This window comes from Desmodus rotundus, chromosome 6 (genome assembly GCF_022682495.2).
Source record: "Desmodus rotundus isolate HL8 chromosome 6, HLdesRot8A.1, whole genome shotgun sequence".
Classification (NCBI taxonomy): Eukaryota; Metazoa; Chordata; class Mammalia; order Chiroptera; family Phyllostomidae; genus Desmodus; species Desmodus rotundus.
The window spans coordinates 45,021,878-45,037,090 of NC_071392.1; the positions used below are offsets into that span (position 1 = coordinate 45,021,878).

General features: G+C 38.9%; 1 protein-coding gene across 4 annotated transcripts in view; it reads right to left on the reverse strand.

Annotated features, from left to right (window-relative positions):
• The window catches only part of SLC26A5 (solute carrier family 26 member 5), a 50,390-nt gene that overhangs the window by 21,557 nt on the left and 13,620 nt on the right, over positions 1 to 15,213 (reverse strand). For all 4 annotated transcript variants that reach the window (XM_053925968.1, XM_053925967.1, XM_053925965.1 and 1 more), the window contains exons 4-7: positions 11,538 to 11,742; positions 9,351 to 9,490; positions 1,392 to 1,502; positions 20 to 186 (exon numbers count right to left, since the gene is read on the reverse strand). In XM_053925968.1, coding sequence (XP_053781943.1) covers positions 20 to 186; positions 1,392 to 1,502; positions 9,351 to 9,490; positions 11,538 to 11,689 — 570 coding nt within the window. In that variant the 5' untranslated portion in view covers positions 11,690 to 11,742. The remainder of the gene's footprint in view (positions 1 to 19; positions 187 to 1,391; positions 1,503 to 9,350; positions 9,491 to 11,537; positions 11,743 to 15,213) is intronic.

The window sequence follows — 15,213 nt, forward strand, 5'->3', positions numbered from 1 at the left end:
CCCCACCTGTGAGTCTTACCTGAATGATTCCTGAAAGTAAGGTCACAGACATGGCGACTTTCACTCTCAAAGCATCTCTGGCTTCTGTACCGTTGGTTGCGTTTACTCCTCCGGGAATAACTATATCATCTGGTACTAATCGAACAGCCACACCACCAATCATCAGGCTAATAACAGCAAATGGACCTGAAAAAATGAGGCATTAATCAAGGAAATCATTTTCAGTGTCTCTGATGTGATTGTTGCCAGTACTCTAGGGAACACAGGTGAAGTCAATAACTCATTTTTGAAATAAAATTGCACTGCTCTCTGTAAGCATTAAACCACTGCTTGTGGTTCCTGTGTAAACAGTGTGTGTGCAGATTGTAGTCTCCAAAAGTGAGTATGATGGTGTCTTCCATTCCACAGACTTTTCTGAAATGCTAACATTTTCCCATAAGAGGTAGACTAATTCTTAATCCCCTCTCCTTGAATCTGGGAGGACTTGAAACACACTAGTAACCAAAAGAAGGCCTCAGAAGTGATACTGCTAACTTCTGAGGCTAGAAAACAGAAGGTGATGCAGTTTCCATCTGACAGCTGTTACACTTGCTTGTGTGGGAGCCCTGAGTACGAGAAAGCTCCAATTCGGACCACTTGGAGAGAAGGGAGAAGGGAGATCCTAGGGGAGAGAGGGGAACCAAGGGGAAGAGGAGAGGGTGAGAGAGAACAAGAGAGAGAGAGAGAGAGAGATGCATGCTTTCTGCAGCTGATCCAGTCCCACCTCCCTTCTGACTCTCAACTGCATGAGACCCTGAGCCAGAAATGCCCAGATGAGCCTTTCCCAGATCCTGCCCCACAGGAGCTGTGACCCATAATAAAATGATTCTTGTTTTAAGCTGCTAAATTTGGGGGCAATTTCTTATCTAGGAATGGACATCTGAAACACCGTGCTTGTGTTTGCTGGTGGCAGCCTCATGTAGCACCAACACTTATAAAATCCACATAAAGGGAATCCATGTACAATTCAGAGCCTAAAGTCAGATGAAAATGCAATACATGTACAGTAATTAGGAAGTTGCAGTACCACTAATAAACTAAATAGAAAGAAAAGCCAGATACAAGCAAATTTATGAACTAAAGCACTTATTTCACAGATTTTATCAACTGCTTTTCTTACATAATAAAATTGTCTTGTTTTCATTTTGCCAAGATTATAAGAAAGCTATTAGTTCTAGAAATATTGGGGGGAGTGTATTTTTTTAAAGCACCTATTGGGTATGCAGTAAGTCATTATTAAGCAAGTTATTATTAAGCAGATGTTCTAATAACAAACACACTATTTTTTGGCACATCGCAAAGCTCAGAAATCCAAAAGGAAAGGCACTAAAATATCAAGTATCAGCTTTTACCTATGGATATGTGTTTGGAGGTTCCAAAAAAACAATACATGATAACAGGGTAAAATGAAGAGTACAGGCCAAACACCGGAGGCACAGCCGCCAACATTGCGAAGGCTAAACCTGTGGGATTAAATACCAAAGAGAAACAGGGATACCATTAGAAAACAGGTTCATATGTATTTTTCTATTGGTTCTTTATCTCTGATGAGCAAGTGAACACCGTGTTAACTTAAGCAGGTGTGTCTTCCTAACTGGCCCACACTTCCACCCTGAACCTACAGGTAATTCTACATTGTGCTTAGAAAGTCCAGGCTGGGAGTTTCCCTTGTCATCTCCCTTTCCCAGGAGGCAGATTTTTTCCTGCTTTATTCTTCCCCAACTTTAGATAAGGACAGAAAGTCCTACTTGACTGGCACAGTTGTAATCTGGTGTTGATGCCCAAATGCTGGCTATTTCTCTAATGGGGTGATTTTGTGGGTTCTTTGGGCACCCCTTTTCAATAAGGAACTCTCTCTGTACCATTTCCCCGGCCAGTGTAAAGCCCCCTATCCCTGACCTCAGCCCTTACAGGTGCCAGGTTCTTACACCGCATCCAGGCTCATCCTGTCTTCTTGGGTGGGTACCTTTCAAATGAGCCAAGCCTGGTTGTCTTTGGTCACCCAGTTATCCAAAGGCCAAAGCTTGGGACCTTAACCCCAGAAAATTTGGAAGTGCTGGCCATACCCACTGGAGGGCTCTCTCTTTACTCTGTTGTCATAGGCAGTTCACACCCTTTTACTTGTAAATTTTTTTTCCCTGAAAGAATTAGGCAACTGTTCCCAGAGACTCCAGGGGACACATGTCCAGCCACTGAGTGGTTCTCTTGCAGTGCTTCCTTCCTTCCATGATTTAGATGGAGAGGAAATGAATAGGGCTTTCACCTCTAGAAAATCCTCATTTTGCTTCTAATAGCAACCTCTTTCTCTCACTCATAGTTTTGCATAGATGGTCTGGAATTCCTCCTCAGAATGTGGAGGCAATAAATACCCTTTGTTCTCAGCTTTGGGGCCTCAGCCAAACTTCTGAGGTAACTAGAAAATTCACATAATTCAGTGTCAAGTTACTAAAAAATTAATTTTAGCAAAAAAAGTTGGGAAAGCATTCCTGTTTCACATGTAATAATATAGACACTTGATGTTGTCTTCTTTAAAAAACAAATTTTATCTCTCGCAAAGAAACTCCTATCTGTAGTTAAAAAAAAAAAAAAAAAAAAAAGCGAAGCAGTACTACAAGGCTCCAAGGAAGAGCCAGCACTCTTCTGCCTGACCTCCATGGTCCACCCACAGAGGCACTGATCTCCAACTCTCTTAGCTGTTTTTCTACCATTTATTTTCATTTTTCTAAATCAGCACTACTCAGTGGAGACGTTTCGCCCCCAGGGGACATTTGACAATGTGTGGAGACATTTTATTATTATGACTGGGGACAACGGTTACTATTGGCATCTCATAGGTAGAAGCTGCTGAACACCCTGCACAGGGCAGTCCCCACGACAACAATGTAATATACATGGTACGGGGTTGAAATCTTGTTCTAAGTAATATGTTTGGATCATTATTTCTTAGTTTAAAGGTCTTGGACAAACTATTGACTTTCTATTTTGTGTATTTCTTCAGCTTCCCCTTAGTTATATCATACTTATGTGACTTTTTTTTTCCATTTTAGAAAGTTTTGGGATCTATTTATCCCTGGTATCCTGATGTTTTACTACGGTGTGCCTTATTTTAAGTAATTTTTCACTTAGTTTGCTGGGTTCTTGGTATTGCTTTCAGTCTGAAAACTCATATACTTTAATTCTGAGAATATTCTTTCATAATCTCTTCTATTCTGTTTACCCTCTTCTTTCTGGAACTCCCAGTAGATGTATGATAGAACAACAGTATCAAGCCTCTGAAATTTATCCCTTATTATTCATTTATTTATCTTTTTCTTCTACCTCTGGGAGATTCTCTCTCCTTTATCTTCTAACCCTTGGACTGGATATTTTATTCCAGCTATTATATTTTTAACTTCTATGAGCTCTTCTTATTCTCTGAATGTTCTTTTAAAAATTGCGTCCTATTCTTGATTCATGGATTCAGTATGTTTTTATATCTTGCTAAGGATATTGTGATGCAAATATTTTTTATTTTGCCCTCTCCATTATTTGTGTTCCCAAAGAGTTCCTTCTGTTTGGATGGTTTTCTGTCCTTCTTGAAGGTTCATGGGCATTGGCCCACTTTGTTTACTGATGGGTCTTATTGTAGGGCAGCTGGGCAACTGTAGACCAGCCAGCACCTTCACTGGGGCCCGCCAGTTATCACTACAGCTCTTGTCTCCAGGAGCAGTTCACTGTCTGTCTTGGGCTATAAGTTCTTGCAGGCTCTTTAGAGCTGAACAGGCCAGGAAGAGCCTTTATCAGCTCACAGTTCAATGTGTAGACTTTTACTTAATCCTCCGGACAACTTTCATTATTTTCATTCCACCATCCACTGCATGGTGTAGATGTGGGGACCTGAGTGTCTACGTGTGACTTATTACACAGATTTTCAACTGAATCCCCTGCTTCTAGCTCTCAGCCGGGCTCTCACCTTTGACAACACTTGGAGCCTCCAATTTTCCAATGTTCTGGAGGGCAGGCACCTAACTATCAAATTCCTCCACTCTGATAATTAAGTTGTCATTTGTTCATAGGTTGACATTTTTGTATTTTTTTCCTGCTCCACAGCGTCTCCTCTCCCATTTCCTTTGTCCTTGCTAGTTATACCATTTGCCCTCGTTTACCATGATTCTATGGGTATTTTAAATGAATTAGAAATAGAAGCATGTATGCAATCTGCCATCTTTGACAAAGTATTTTTTACTAATTTAAATGATTCACCAATTACAAGAAATTAATTTACTATCTCTCAGATTTCTATTTTTGCTATATTTTGTTTTTTATACTTACCTATCTTCAATAACTAGTGATTGGCAGAAAAATACCTTTCCCATCCAAATTTGATTGTGGGATGACCTACACCACTCAGCAATGCACAACCTACTGGATAATTCTGTTTTGAAATACTTTCTTCCTTTCTGTAATAGCGCACACACACACACACACACACCCTTACAGGTACTTCTTTTTTAAAAAAATTCTTTTCTATTTTTAAATTTTTATTGCATTTATTAGGGTGGCATGAGTTAATAAAATTACATAGTTTTCAAGTGTACAATTTTATAATACATCATCTGTAAACCGTATTATATGTTCACCACCCAGAGTCAAGTATCTTCTGGCACTGTTTATCTCCCCTTTAACATCTTCTAACTCCCCCACTCCCTTGCCTGCTACTGATCACCAGAGTGTTGTCTGTGTCTATGACTTTTTTTTTGCTTAATCCCTTCATCATTTGCACCCAGCTGGCCAAGACCCCTCCCCTCTGACAGCTGTCAGTCTGTTCTCTGTATACATGAGTCTGTTTCTATTTTGTTAGTTTATTTTTTTCATTAGATTCCACATATAAGTGAAATCAGATGGTACTTGTCTTTCTCTGACTGGCTTATTTCACTTAGCATAATACTCTCTAGGTCCATCCCTGCTGTTGCAAAAGGTAAGATTTCCTTCTTTATTATGGCCAAATGGTATTTCACTGTGTAAATGTATCACAGCATTTTTATCCATCACCTACTGATGGGCACTTGGGCTGCTTCCAACTCTTGGCTATTGTAAACAACGCTGCAATGAACATAGGAATGTATATATCCTTTCAAATTAGTGGTTTAGGTTTCTTCAGGTATATTCCCAGAAGTGGAATCACTGGGTCATAAACCAGTTGAATTTTTAATTTTTTGAGGAAACTCCATACTGTTTTCCATAGTGGCTGCACCAATCTGCAATCCTACCAACACTGCATGGGGGTTCTCTTTCCTCCACATCCTCATCAACATTTGTTGTTTGTTGATTTATTGATGGTAGCCATTCTGACATGTGTGAGGTGATGTCTCATTGTGGTTTTAATTTACATTTCTCTGATGATTAGTGATGTTGAGCATCTTTTCATGTCTATTGGCCATCTGTAGGTCCTCTTTGGAAAAGTGTCTATTCAGGTCCTCAGCCCATTGTTTAATTAAATATTTTGGGGTTTTTTTGGTGTTGAGTTGTATAAGTCCTTTATAAATTTTAGATATTAAGCTCTTATCAGATGTATCATTGGTGAATATGTTCTCCCATTCAGTGGGTTGTCTTTTTGTTTTGTTGATGATTTCTTTTGCTGTGCAAAAATGTTTTACTTTGATGTAGTCCCATTTGTTTATTTTTTCTTTTGTTTCCTTTGCCTGAGGAAATATGTCAGAAAAAAATATTGCTACAAGAAATATCTGACATTTTACTGCCTATGTTTACTTCTAGGAATTTTATGGCTTTGAGTCTAACATTTAAGTCTTTAATCCATTTTGAGTTTATTCTTGTGTATGGTATAAATTGGCAGTCTAGTTTCATTATTTTGCATGTATCAGTCCAGTTTTCCCAACACTGTTTATGAATAAACTGTCTTTACCCCATTGCGTGTTCTCACCTCCTTTGTCAAGTATTAATTGACCATAAAGGTGTGGGTTAATTTCTGGGCTCTCTATTTTGTCCCATTTATCTGTCTGTTTTTATGCCAGTACTCTGCTGTTTTGATTACTATGGCTTTGTAGTATAGTTTGATATTGGGTAGTGTGATACGTCCAAATTTATTCTTCTTTCTCAGGATTGCTGTGACTATTTGGAGGTCTTTTGTCTTTCCATATAAATTTCTGGAATATTTATTTTAGGTTCTGTGAAATACACCATTGGTATTTTGATAGAAATTGTGTTGAATCTACAGATTGCTTTGGGTAGTGTGGACATTTTAATGATGTTAATTCTTCCTATCCATAAACGTGGTATATGCTTCCACTTATTTGTATCTTCTTCGATGTCTTTCTTCAGTGTATTATAATTTTAGGAGTACAGGTCTTTTATATCCTTGGTTAAATTTATTCCTAGGTATTTTGTTATTATTTTTTGATGCAATTGTAAATGGGATTGTTTTCTTTGTTTCTTTTTCCGATAGTTTATTATTGGTGTATAAAAATGCAACTGGTTTCTGAATATTTCCTTTGTATTCTGCTACTTTACTAAATTAATTTATCAGTTTTAGTAGTTTTTGATGAAATCTTCAGGGTTCTCTATATGCGGTATCATATCATCTGTAAATAATGAGAGCTTTACTTCTTTTCTGATCTGGATGTCTTTTATTCTTCTCGCCTCACTGCTGGCGCTAGGACTCCCAGTACTATGTTAAATAAGAGAGGTGAAAGCAGACATCCTGGTCTTATTCCTCTGCTTAAGGATAACTAACGCTTTTAGGTTTTGCCCATTGAGAATGATGTTGGCTGTAGGTTTTTCATATATGGCCTTTATTATGTTGAAGTGTGTTCCCTCTATTCCCACTTTGCTAGGAGTTTTTTATATAAATGATGCTAGATTTTAGCAAATGCTTTTTCTGCATCTATTGATAAGTTCATGTGATTTTTGTCTTTCATTTTGTTTATATGATGTATCACATTTATTGATTTGCAGATATGGTATCAACCTTACATCCCAGGAATAAATCCCACTTGATCATAGTGTATGATCTTTTTAATGTATTGCTAGATTTGGTTTGCTAATATTTTGTTGAGGATAGTTGCATCTCTGTTCAGCAGGGATATTAAGCTATAATTTTCTTTTTTGTAGTGTCTTTATTTGGTTTTGGAATTAGGATAATGCAGGCCCATAAAATGAACTTGGGGGTCTTCACCTGAGGATATGTTTATTGTCTCCTTTGGTGGCTTTGTCTATTGCCATGGTTTAAATGTTACCCATATGTCAAATATTCCCAAATTGGTATCTCTAGCCCACACATCTTTTGAGTGCATTATATAAACATAAACATGAAATGTCCATTTGTCTGTCTCACAAGCATCACAACTTTAAAATGATAACACTTCCCTTTAAATCCATTCCATTATTATGTCTGCAATTATTATGTTTAAATAAAAAATCTGAGAGCCATTCTTGACCATTTCTCTTCCTCGCTGTCCCTACACCCAACTTATAAGTCCAGAAACCTTAAAGTAATTCTTGACATATCTTGCTTCCTTATTCTCCTCCAAATCATTGCAATAGTCAGTCTCACTAATCTTTGCATAAAATATAGCATATATCTTTTCAATTCCTCCCATTTTTACAACCATCACTCTAGTTTATGATGGAAGAAGGGTAATAGGTCAAAGAGAAAGTTGAAATGGCATTCTAGTGAAAACCCAACTAGGCTAAATTCTGAAGATTTCTTCACAGTATTACTTTGCATGGATTCACTGCAGTCATTTCCTGTAGCTTTGTCAGTCCAGCTGGGCTGAATGTCACTTAATTTCTGTTTCCCATGTCAGATGCTGGGCCCCTTTGCTCCTCTCCCTGCTCTTACCTCTGCCTTTGAATCTGTCCTTCTCTATCTTTGGGATGTTGATGACCAAGTGGCTACGGAAAGCTGTCCTAAACCTGACTTAAGGCTTTTATTTAATAGATTCAATAGATTTGGTGAATCAGACATTTGGAAATTTTACAACTCAGCCAAATGATCATTAGGGGATGTGATTTTTTGACAATTGATCATTTGATAATTAATTTTTAGGAAATTAGAGAAGAGAATAGATTTTTGGCCAGCTGACCTGGAGGCTGTTGGAGCCATTATCACCTTTGCTCACACCGAGTCATTGTCACCTCTAATTGATCTCCCCTCATTGATTCTGGTACTCCTGCCACCAACTAAATCCATTCTCAAAGTGGCAGTCTCAGTGAAAAGCATGCTGATAGCTTTCACTGTAGTCAGAACGAATCTACTAGTGGCTTACATGGCTGGGCAGACTTGCCCCTGCCCACCTTGATCTAAGAACATTGTCTTTCTCTTAATTCTTCAAAACAAGTCTTCAAACACCCAATATTTTTCCTCCAAATGCCTTTACAGATGTTATTCCTTCTGCCTGAGATGCATTTCCTCTCATTCTTTACCTGCCTCCCCCTTTAGGTCACAGCTCAAATCTCATTTCCTTAAAGAGGTTTTTTTTTTTAAGATTTTATTTTCAGGCAGAGGAAGGGAGAGAGAAAGAAAGGGAGAGAAACATCAATTGCCTCTCGAATGTGCCCTTCTGGGGACCTGTCCTGCAACCCAAGCGTGTGCCCCAACTGGGAATCAAACCAGAGACCCTTTGGTTTGTAGGCCGTTGCTCAATCTGCTGAGCCACACCAGCCAAGGGTAAAGAGGTTTTTTTGTTGTTGTTTTTGTTTTTTGTGATTTACCTACTTAAATTAGGTCTCCCTGTGATTATCTCATAGTGCCCTGTATTTTCCTTCCTGGTGTTTAATATCATTTGTAATTAAAAATTTATATGTACTTTTATTTGCTTCATGTCTCTCTTCCTGATTGGAGAGTTAGTTCCATAAGGACAGGCAGGGCTGGGCAGATGCTTAATAAACAAGTGTGACTACATGAATAAATTACTGAGATGTTCTTAAATTCTTATGTCACATATCAAAATCACACAAATGCAGAGGAATTCAGTGTTTCATGGTCTGTTGTAATCAGAATATGAACTTGTCATCAAGAGTCTTCATGACGACAATGCCAACAACATTTCACAGACTGGCTGAGTAACCCAGCCAGTTCCCACCCAGACTGATCTGCAAAACAATATCACCATATTCCGCTATCACTATCTCAGGGGCTTTTTAAGGGTCACATTTTCTGAAGAATTCTTTTAGACAGGTAAAGTTTACTGGAATGATAGAAAAACTATAAATTTGCAATCATAATGAAATTAAACAGAGAAAAAGTCAAGCAATTGTTTGAGGAGATGGTAGTAAGAGAAACAAACAGAGATAAATAAATATGTCCTACTGACCTTGAGGGAGCTGCAGCACCCCAGTGCTTATGCCTGAGACCAAGTCACCTAGCACGTACTCCTTGAATTTGTATGCTGGCAGCCACTTAGTGATGGGTAAGAACATATAGATGATATTTCTTATTTTCTTAGGAGTACATCTGGGAGGACAAAGAAAGAGAAAAAAAATAAGGAACATTTCTGTAGACTTCAAACCAAGGGATTTTCCCTTCCTTATATCCTGGAATGATAAGGAAAACATTCACCACTGGTGCCGAGGATAACCTTTTCATTCTGCAGAGATCAGAGACAAGAAGAGTTGCTTCTTGTAATTTTGTATTGTTGGGAACATCTAAATTAACTCCATAATAATGCTCTACAACTGACCTTGAAAAATAAGAAAAAATCAGCTTCAGATTAATTGAGATAACCCAGAAGCTATTGTTTCTGATGAGATTGGGCGTGTTCAGGGTGGTATGGCCATAGACCCAGAAGCTATTTTTTAATCCTCACCTCAAGATATTTTTATTGATTTTAGAGAGAGAAGAAGGAAAGGAAGAGGGAGGGAGGGAGGGAGAGAAACATCTATCGGTTACCTCCCATATGTGCCTTGACTGGGGATTGAACTCACAAACTAGGTATGTGCCCCTAACTGGGGATCGAACCTGCAACCTTTTGGTGCATGGGATGACACTCCAACCAACTAAGCCCCCCAGCCAGGGGCAGAAGCTATTGTTTTAATAGATGAAATCCTTACTGTAGTTTCTGTGTTGGTATAAAAGAGAAGTAGGGCAATTATTTATTTATTGAGTTAATTTTTGAATATGGAACCACTGACCAGCATCTGCCCATTTACTTTTCCCCTTCCTTATAAAATAAAGGAGACTTATACACATATTCTAAGCTTTATTAATGTGTCCATTGCTTTAGGGTCTTTGATTAGGTAAACTGAAAACACCATTTGTCAATGGAGTGTAATAGCTGAATCTGTTATGTCTGGTTTTCTTGGTTAGGTGGAACACCAAGCTGATAAAACCAAGGCCTTGCATTTAATCCCTATGTGGTTCAATTAACTTTGATACATAGACCATGTTCTGGGCTTTGGCCAGTCCTTTGGCCAGACTATGCCAATAATCAAAGACATCACTGAGTAAGAGTATGATAGATGAGTTCTATTGCCACTCTGAAAACCTTAAGTCATACTTGTGACAAAGAGGTAATTTATTCCATTCAAAATATAATACATTATTGCAGCATAGATGGTATCATGGTATTTTACATAGTGCCTTTAGTGGTTAAGAGTAGCTGGTAATTAGATGAAGGAAGATTTTGAAAACAAAACCTGAGGCATCTGTGGCAAGAGCAATGAATTTGAATGAAACAAACTAGGTTTGATATGTTATTTAGAAAATTGAGATATTAATAATAGCTACACTTATAAAGTGCTTGCCATATGTCTAACACCTAGCAACTCTATGATGTGAGTATTATTATTACCCCCATTTTACAGAGCGGGAAACTCAAGTATACAGCTGATAGGTGGTTGGGACTAGGATTAAAGCTCAGACAGTCTGACTCCAGTGCATACATTTTTTCATCTCTCCTGGTGATTATACCTTGAGCACAGGGCCACTATGAAGCTTAAATAAACAAAGATCACAGAAGGTGTGGGCTCAAGGGTTCAGGAGGCAGTAACCAAATGGTTTGGTTTTGAAGTTTGGGAACTATTGACAGGCACACATATATTAATATTCCCTGGCCAGCAACATGGCTCTGTAAGTGTCTCCAAAATTAAGAGTCATAGGACACTGAGGGACCTCAGTTTGGGGCCTTAGATTCAGGCTGTTGCTGAATGGGGTAGAAGTCAAGGGTAGAAAAAAGAGAGTGGTTGGAGCATTCTGAGAGACAAAGGGAAGAGGTGGGTGTTTTGAAGGTGGTAGAGAATTGGAAAGTAGGTTATTTATATAAACTTTTACACACACCCCCCCAAGGCATAGTAAGAATTTAATAAATATGCTGAAATACATAATAAAGCCTGTGCTCAATCAAATATCTATCACTGCCTGAACCCCGTGGACAGTTCTGCAAATCACGAGTGCTCCCCATTCATTTTTTTTCTCCATTTCACCAGATTTTCCTTATACATTTATCTTGCTCCTTTCATAAATGAATGACAGAATAAAGGAAAGAGGTTAAAACACAACATACGTGAATGCCTGTTTCAGCTTATCCCCAATGGAATCCGGAATTTTGTCCTTCTTGTGCAGCCTCTCCTGGAGGACCAGATGACTGAAGACCGGCCTGTCCACATAGAACCTCTGGGTTGCTGCAAGGATTTCATTCTCTTCAGTGTGATCCATAGTACTCAGAAATTATTCACCAACAGCACGAGACAAACATTTCCCAAGTGTCACTAGGGAGAAAATAAAAACTCTACTTCAGTTGCCAAAATCCAACTGATGACTGTTCTTGAGCATCTCTTCCTTGTGGTGTTCTAAGTCCTTCTGAAGACATCTTCATCTTTGGACACCCCAGAGCACCTAACATGGTGATCTGCGCATAGTAGGCAGTAATAAGTGAAATCAAATCAATAAAAATCAAATTGCCCACAGGGCAATCAGTGGGTAATATGTATACCTTTCACAAAACTCACATTAAATTCTAGCTAAATATTACCATCAGTTGGATCCAGCTCCAGGGGAATTGTGAATCAAGTCAACTCTCACCACTTATATGTCAACAAAACAGAAAAAGGGGCAAGGTCTGTTCTTAAATTGACTCCAGGATTTTGAAGGTATTAGTCTTCTTTCTAAATCTGTATTCGCATTTGATTACACCTTAAATTAAATTATGGTGCAGAGGTGCGGCTTACATGTCTTGATGGGGGACATATTATAATATGTTTTAAACTTGAATATGTTGACCTGTGTAAGACTGTTAAGATGGTTGATCATTTTTTTGTTACATGGTAAATACTACTATATGAGCAAAATAAATGACTAAGAATAAAAACCCAATATGTTTGTACACATGGACATGCGTATAAGAATGTTCACTACAGCTTTATTATGGGGAACTGTTCCAAGCGTGGGAAATGTGGCTCAGCTCCCACTCAGAAAAGCCAGTGGGGAGCGAGGTTGGTGGGCAGGACTCACGTCCATGGATAGGTTCTCCAGTGGGAAATCAGGCCTGCATTGTACCTTGACTGCTATGAGACTTGCTCTTGCTAAAACTCCCTCACCCTGAATTGAGGCAGCAAATGTTTACTGAGTATCTTCATCTTTCTAAAATCTGTGCTAAACCACCCAAGTATGGAGTGTGAGCAGCTTCCCCCTTGAACTGTAACATCCTTCTCTTTGAAGTAATTCGCCGTGTTCTGTTCTTCTCTTCGTCGTCCTTAAAAGGTAATAATCACCTGTGGTGAACCTGTGCATGGTAAATGAGGATCGCCCTTGATGTAATGTGCCCAGAAAAATAATAAAAGCCTGTCCAGGCGGGGGTCAAGGGCCCTCTCTCTAACGTGGAGAGCGGCCACGCAGCCCCTTTTTCTCCACAGGATTTCTGTAGTCCGTATGTATTTACATACTGCAACCTCAACAGATCCTGCTGGCCGGGATCTGTGTCACTTTATGATCATAAAAAATTGGAAAACACCTAAATATCTACCTGTATGCAATAAAAATATATTTTGGTATGGTAACAAATTGAATGTTCTGTAATAGTTAAAACAAATGAGCTAAATCTGTGTCATCATCATCAATAAATCTCAAACATTTAATTTCAATAAAAATGCAAGGCACAGATGGATACTTTGAGGATACAGTTATTCAAAGTTTAAAATCATATAAATCAATAATAGATGTTTATAGACACACATGTCAGTAGGACATGTTTCAGAGCATACATGACAACGCTAAACACTACGGTCAGGGTAGCGCTACCTTTGTGGAGAAGGGGAATGAGGCTCAGAAGAGATAGGGAGCTTTAACAAACTGCATCTGCAACGTTTCAGTTTGTAAAAAAATGATTGGCACCAAGAGAGCAAAATGTTAAGATGTGGTTAAGCTGTGTAGTAAGTAAACTGGTCTTTGTTACATGAGCCTTTTTCTGTGTATTTGAACAACATACCTGATAACAAAAAATTAAGTGCACAACAACATCTAAAGCCATTGTTCCCAACTGAAGCACAGTCAGCCCAGCAGACTGTGGGGCTTTGCAGTGTTGGTTAATACAGCTCCTTATGGTGAAAAGTTAGGTTTTCACCAAACTGAAATTACATTCATGAAGAAATCAGGCTCTTGTGACCAACCACAGGACACTGGAGAACATTTATTATGCAAAAATAAACGCTTATGTCCAGGGAAGTTGAAATTCAGGAATCTAACATAAAAAAGAATTCTAGCAGCAAATGCAAGCAAGTACCAATCAGGATGGTATGAAAAGATTAGTCTGGAGGAAGAGGATTTTTGCAGCAGAATCTGACAAATGAAGATTGTATGTCTTTGGTTTTAGGCTATCAAAGCTGGTTGTCCTTCTCTCATCTGACTATGGCCACTCTGGGAACATCATAATCTCTAGGAATAACTGGGCTGCTGTGTGTGAGTGGAGTTTGACATGTGGCAACACCACCACTCTGCCTTGTACCTGCCCCCAAGTCCTCCAAAACATTATGTGACAGTGTAGTAAAACTGTTTGTAATTCAGGAACTCTGCTTAGAGTTCTGTTCACTCTAAGAAATGCCATTTCTTTCCCTTCACTGTCCTTCCATTTACCCCACACCCTTATCATTGTATCTTTCAAAACCTGGTTTTGTCTTCTGCTGCTCTGAAGTCTCCCCTCACCTCTAGTCCCCTACAGACTGTGTCTATAGTCTCTACTTCATATAACTTTCCATTTTTCTCCCACTGTGTTATTGGTCTCCTCTTCTAGATTGTAAATTCCTCGAGGCAATACCATACCCTAAATTCCCAGGGTCTAGTTCAGTCCTTGTCTCTTAGCAGGTGCTCAGGAATTGCTGAACGAATGAAATGTTTGTTAACATAATTGTTGATGATGTATGCCAGGTTTCCTCTCTGTTATATATCACAGAGCAGAAGATTAAGTCTATAGTAAACACTTTTACTGTATTACTTTTTTCAAGACACTTCCTCCTTGGTCTTCTTCTGTCCTATTTTAGAAAGGTTATTTCTTCCTTTGTATAGATACTCAAAAAGAAAAAAGACCAGGTAGATCTGAGGGAGGCCTAATAAGAATCAGACTCTAGTTTTTTTCCCCAAGTTGGAAAAACTCAGTTTCACCAATGATTTTACCATTACCACACAGGATTGTTGTCAATGGGATGAATTGTAATGACCGAAGCTGGCCACTCACGACAATGGTCTGGGGAAAGGTTTCATGTGCTGCTGTCAGGGCCTCACTCTGAATCTCCTGAATTAGGGTTTCCATGGGTGGGGGCTGGGCAGTGGGCATTCACTCCATGTGGATGTGGGCATGCATCAGTGTACCCAGATGTGGCAGCATTTTCTGAAGATTTCAGAGCAACAAAATAAGTTTACATTGAAATATAGCAGAGGAAATAAAATATTTCTAAGATATTAGATATCCTTATCCTTATTCCCCAAAGTTCTTTGGCACTTCAGAGCTTCCGGGCAAGATGGAGGCATAGCTACATATACTTTGCCTCCTCGCACAACCAAAAGAAGGACAACAGCAAATTTAGAAACAAAAACAACCAGAACTGACAGAAAATCAAACAGTTTGGAAGTCTGACAATCAAGGAGTTAAAGAAGAAACATTCATCCAGACTGGAAGGAGGGGCGGAGACAGGCAGCTGAGGTGGAGAGGACTCGCAGCAAGGCGGCCACTGGAGGACCGGTTAGGCAAG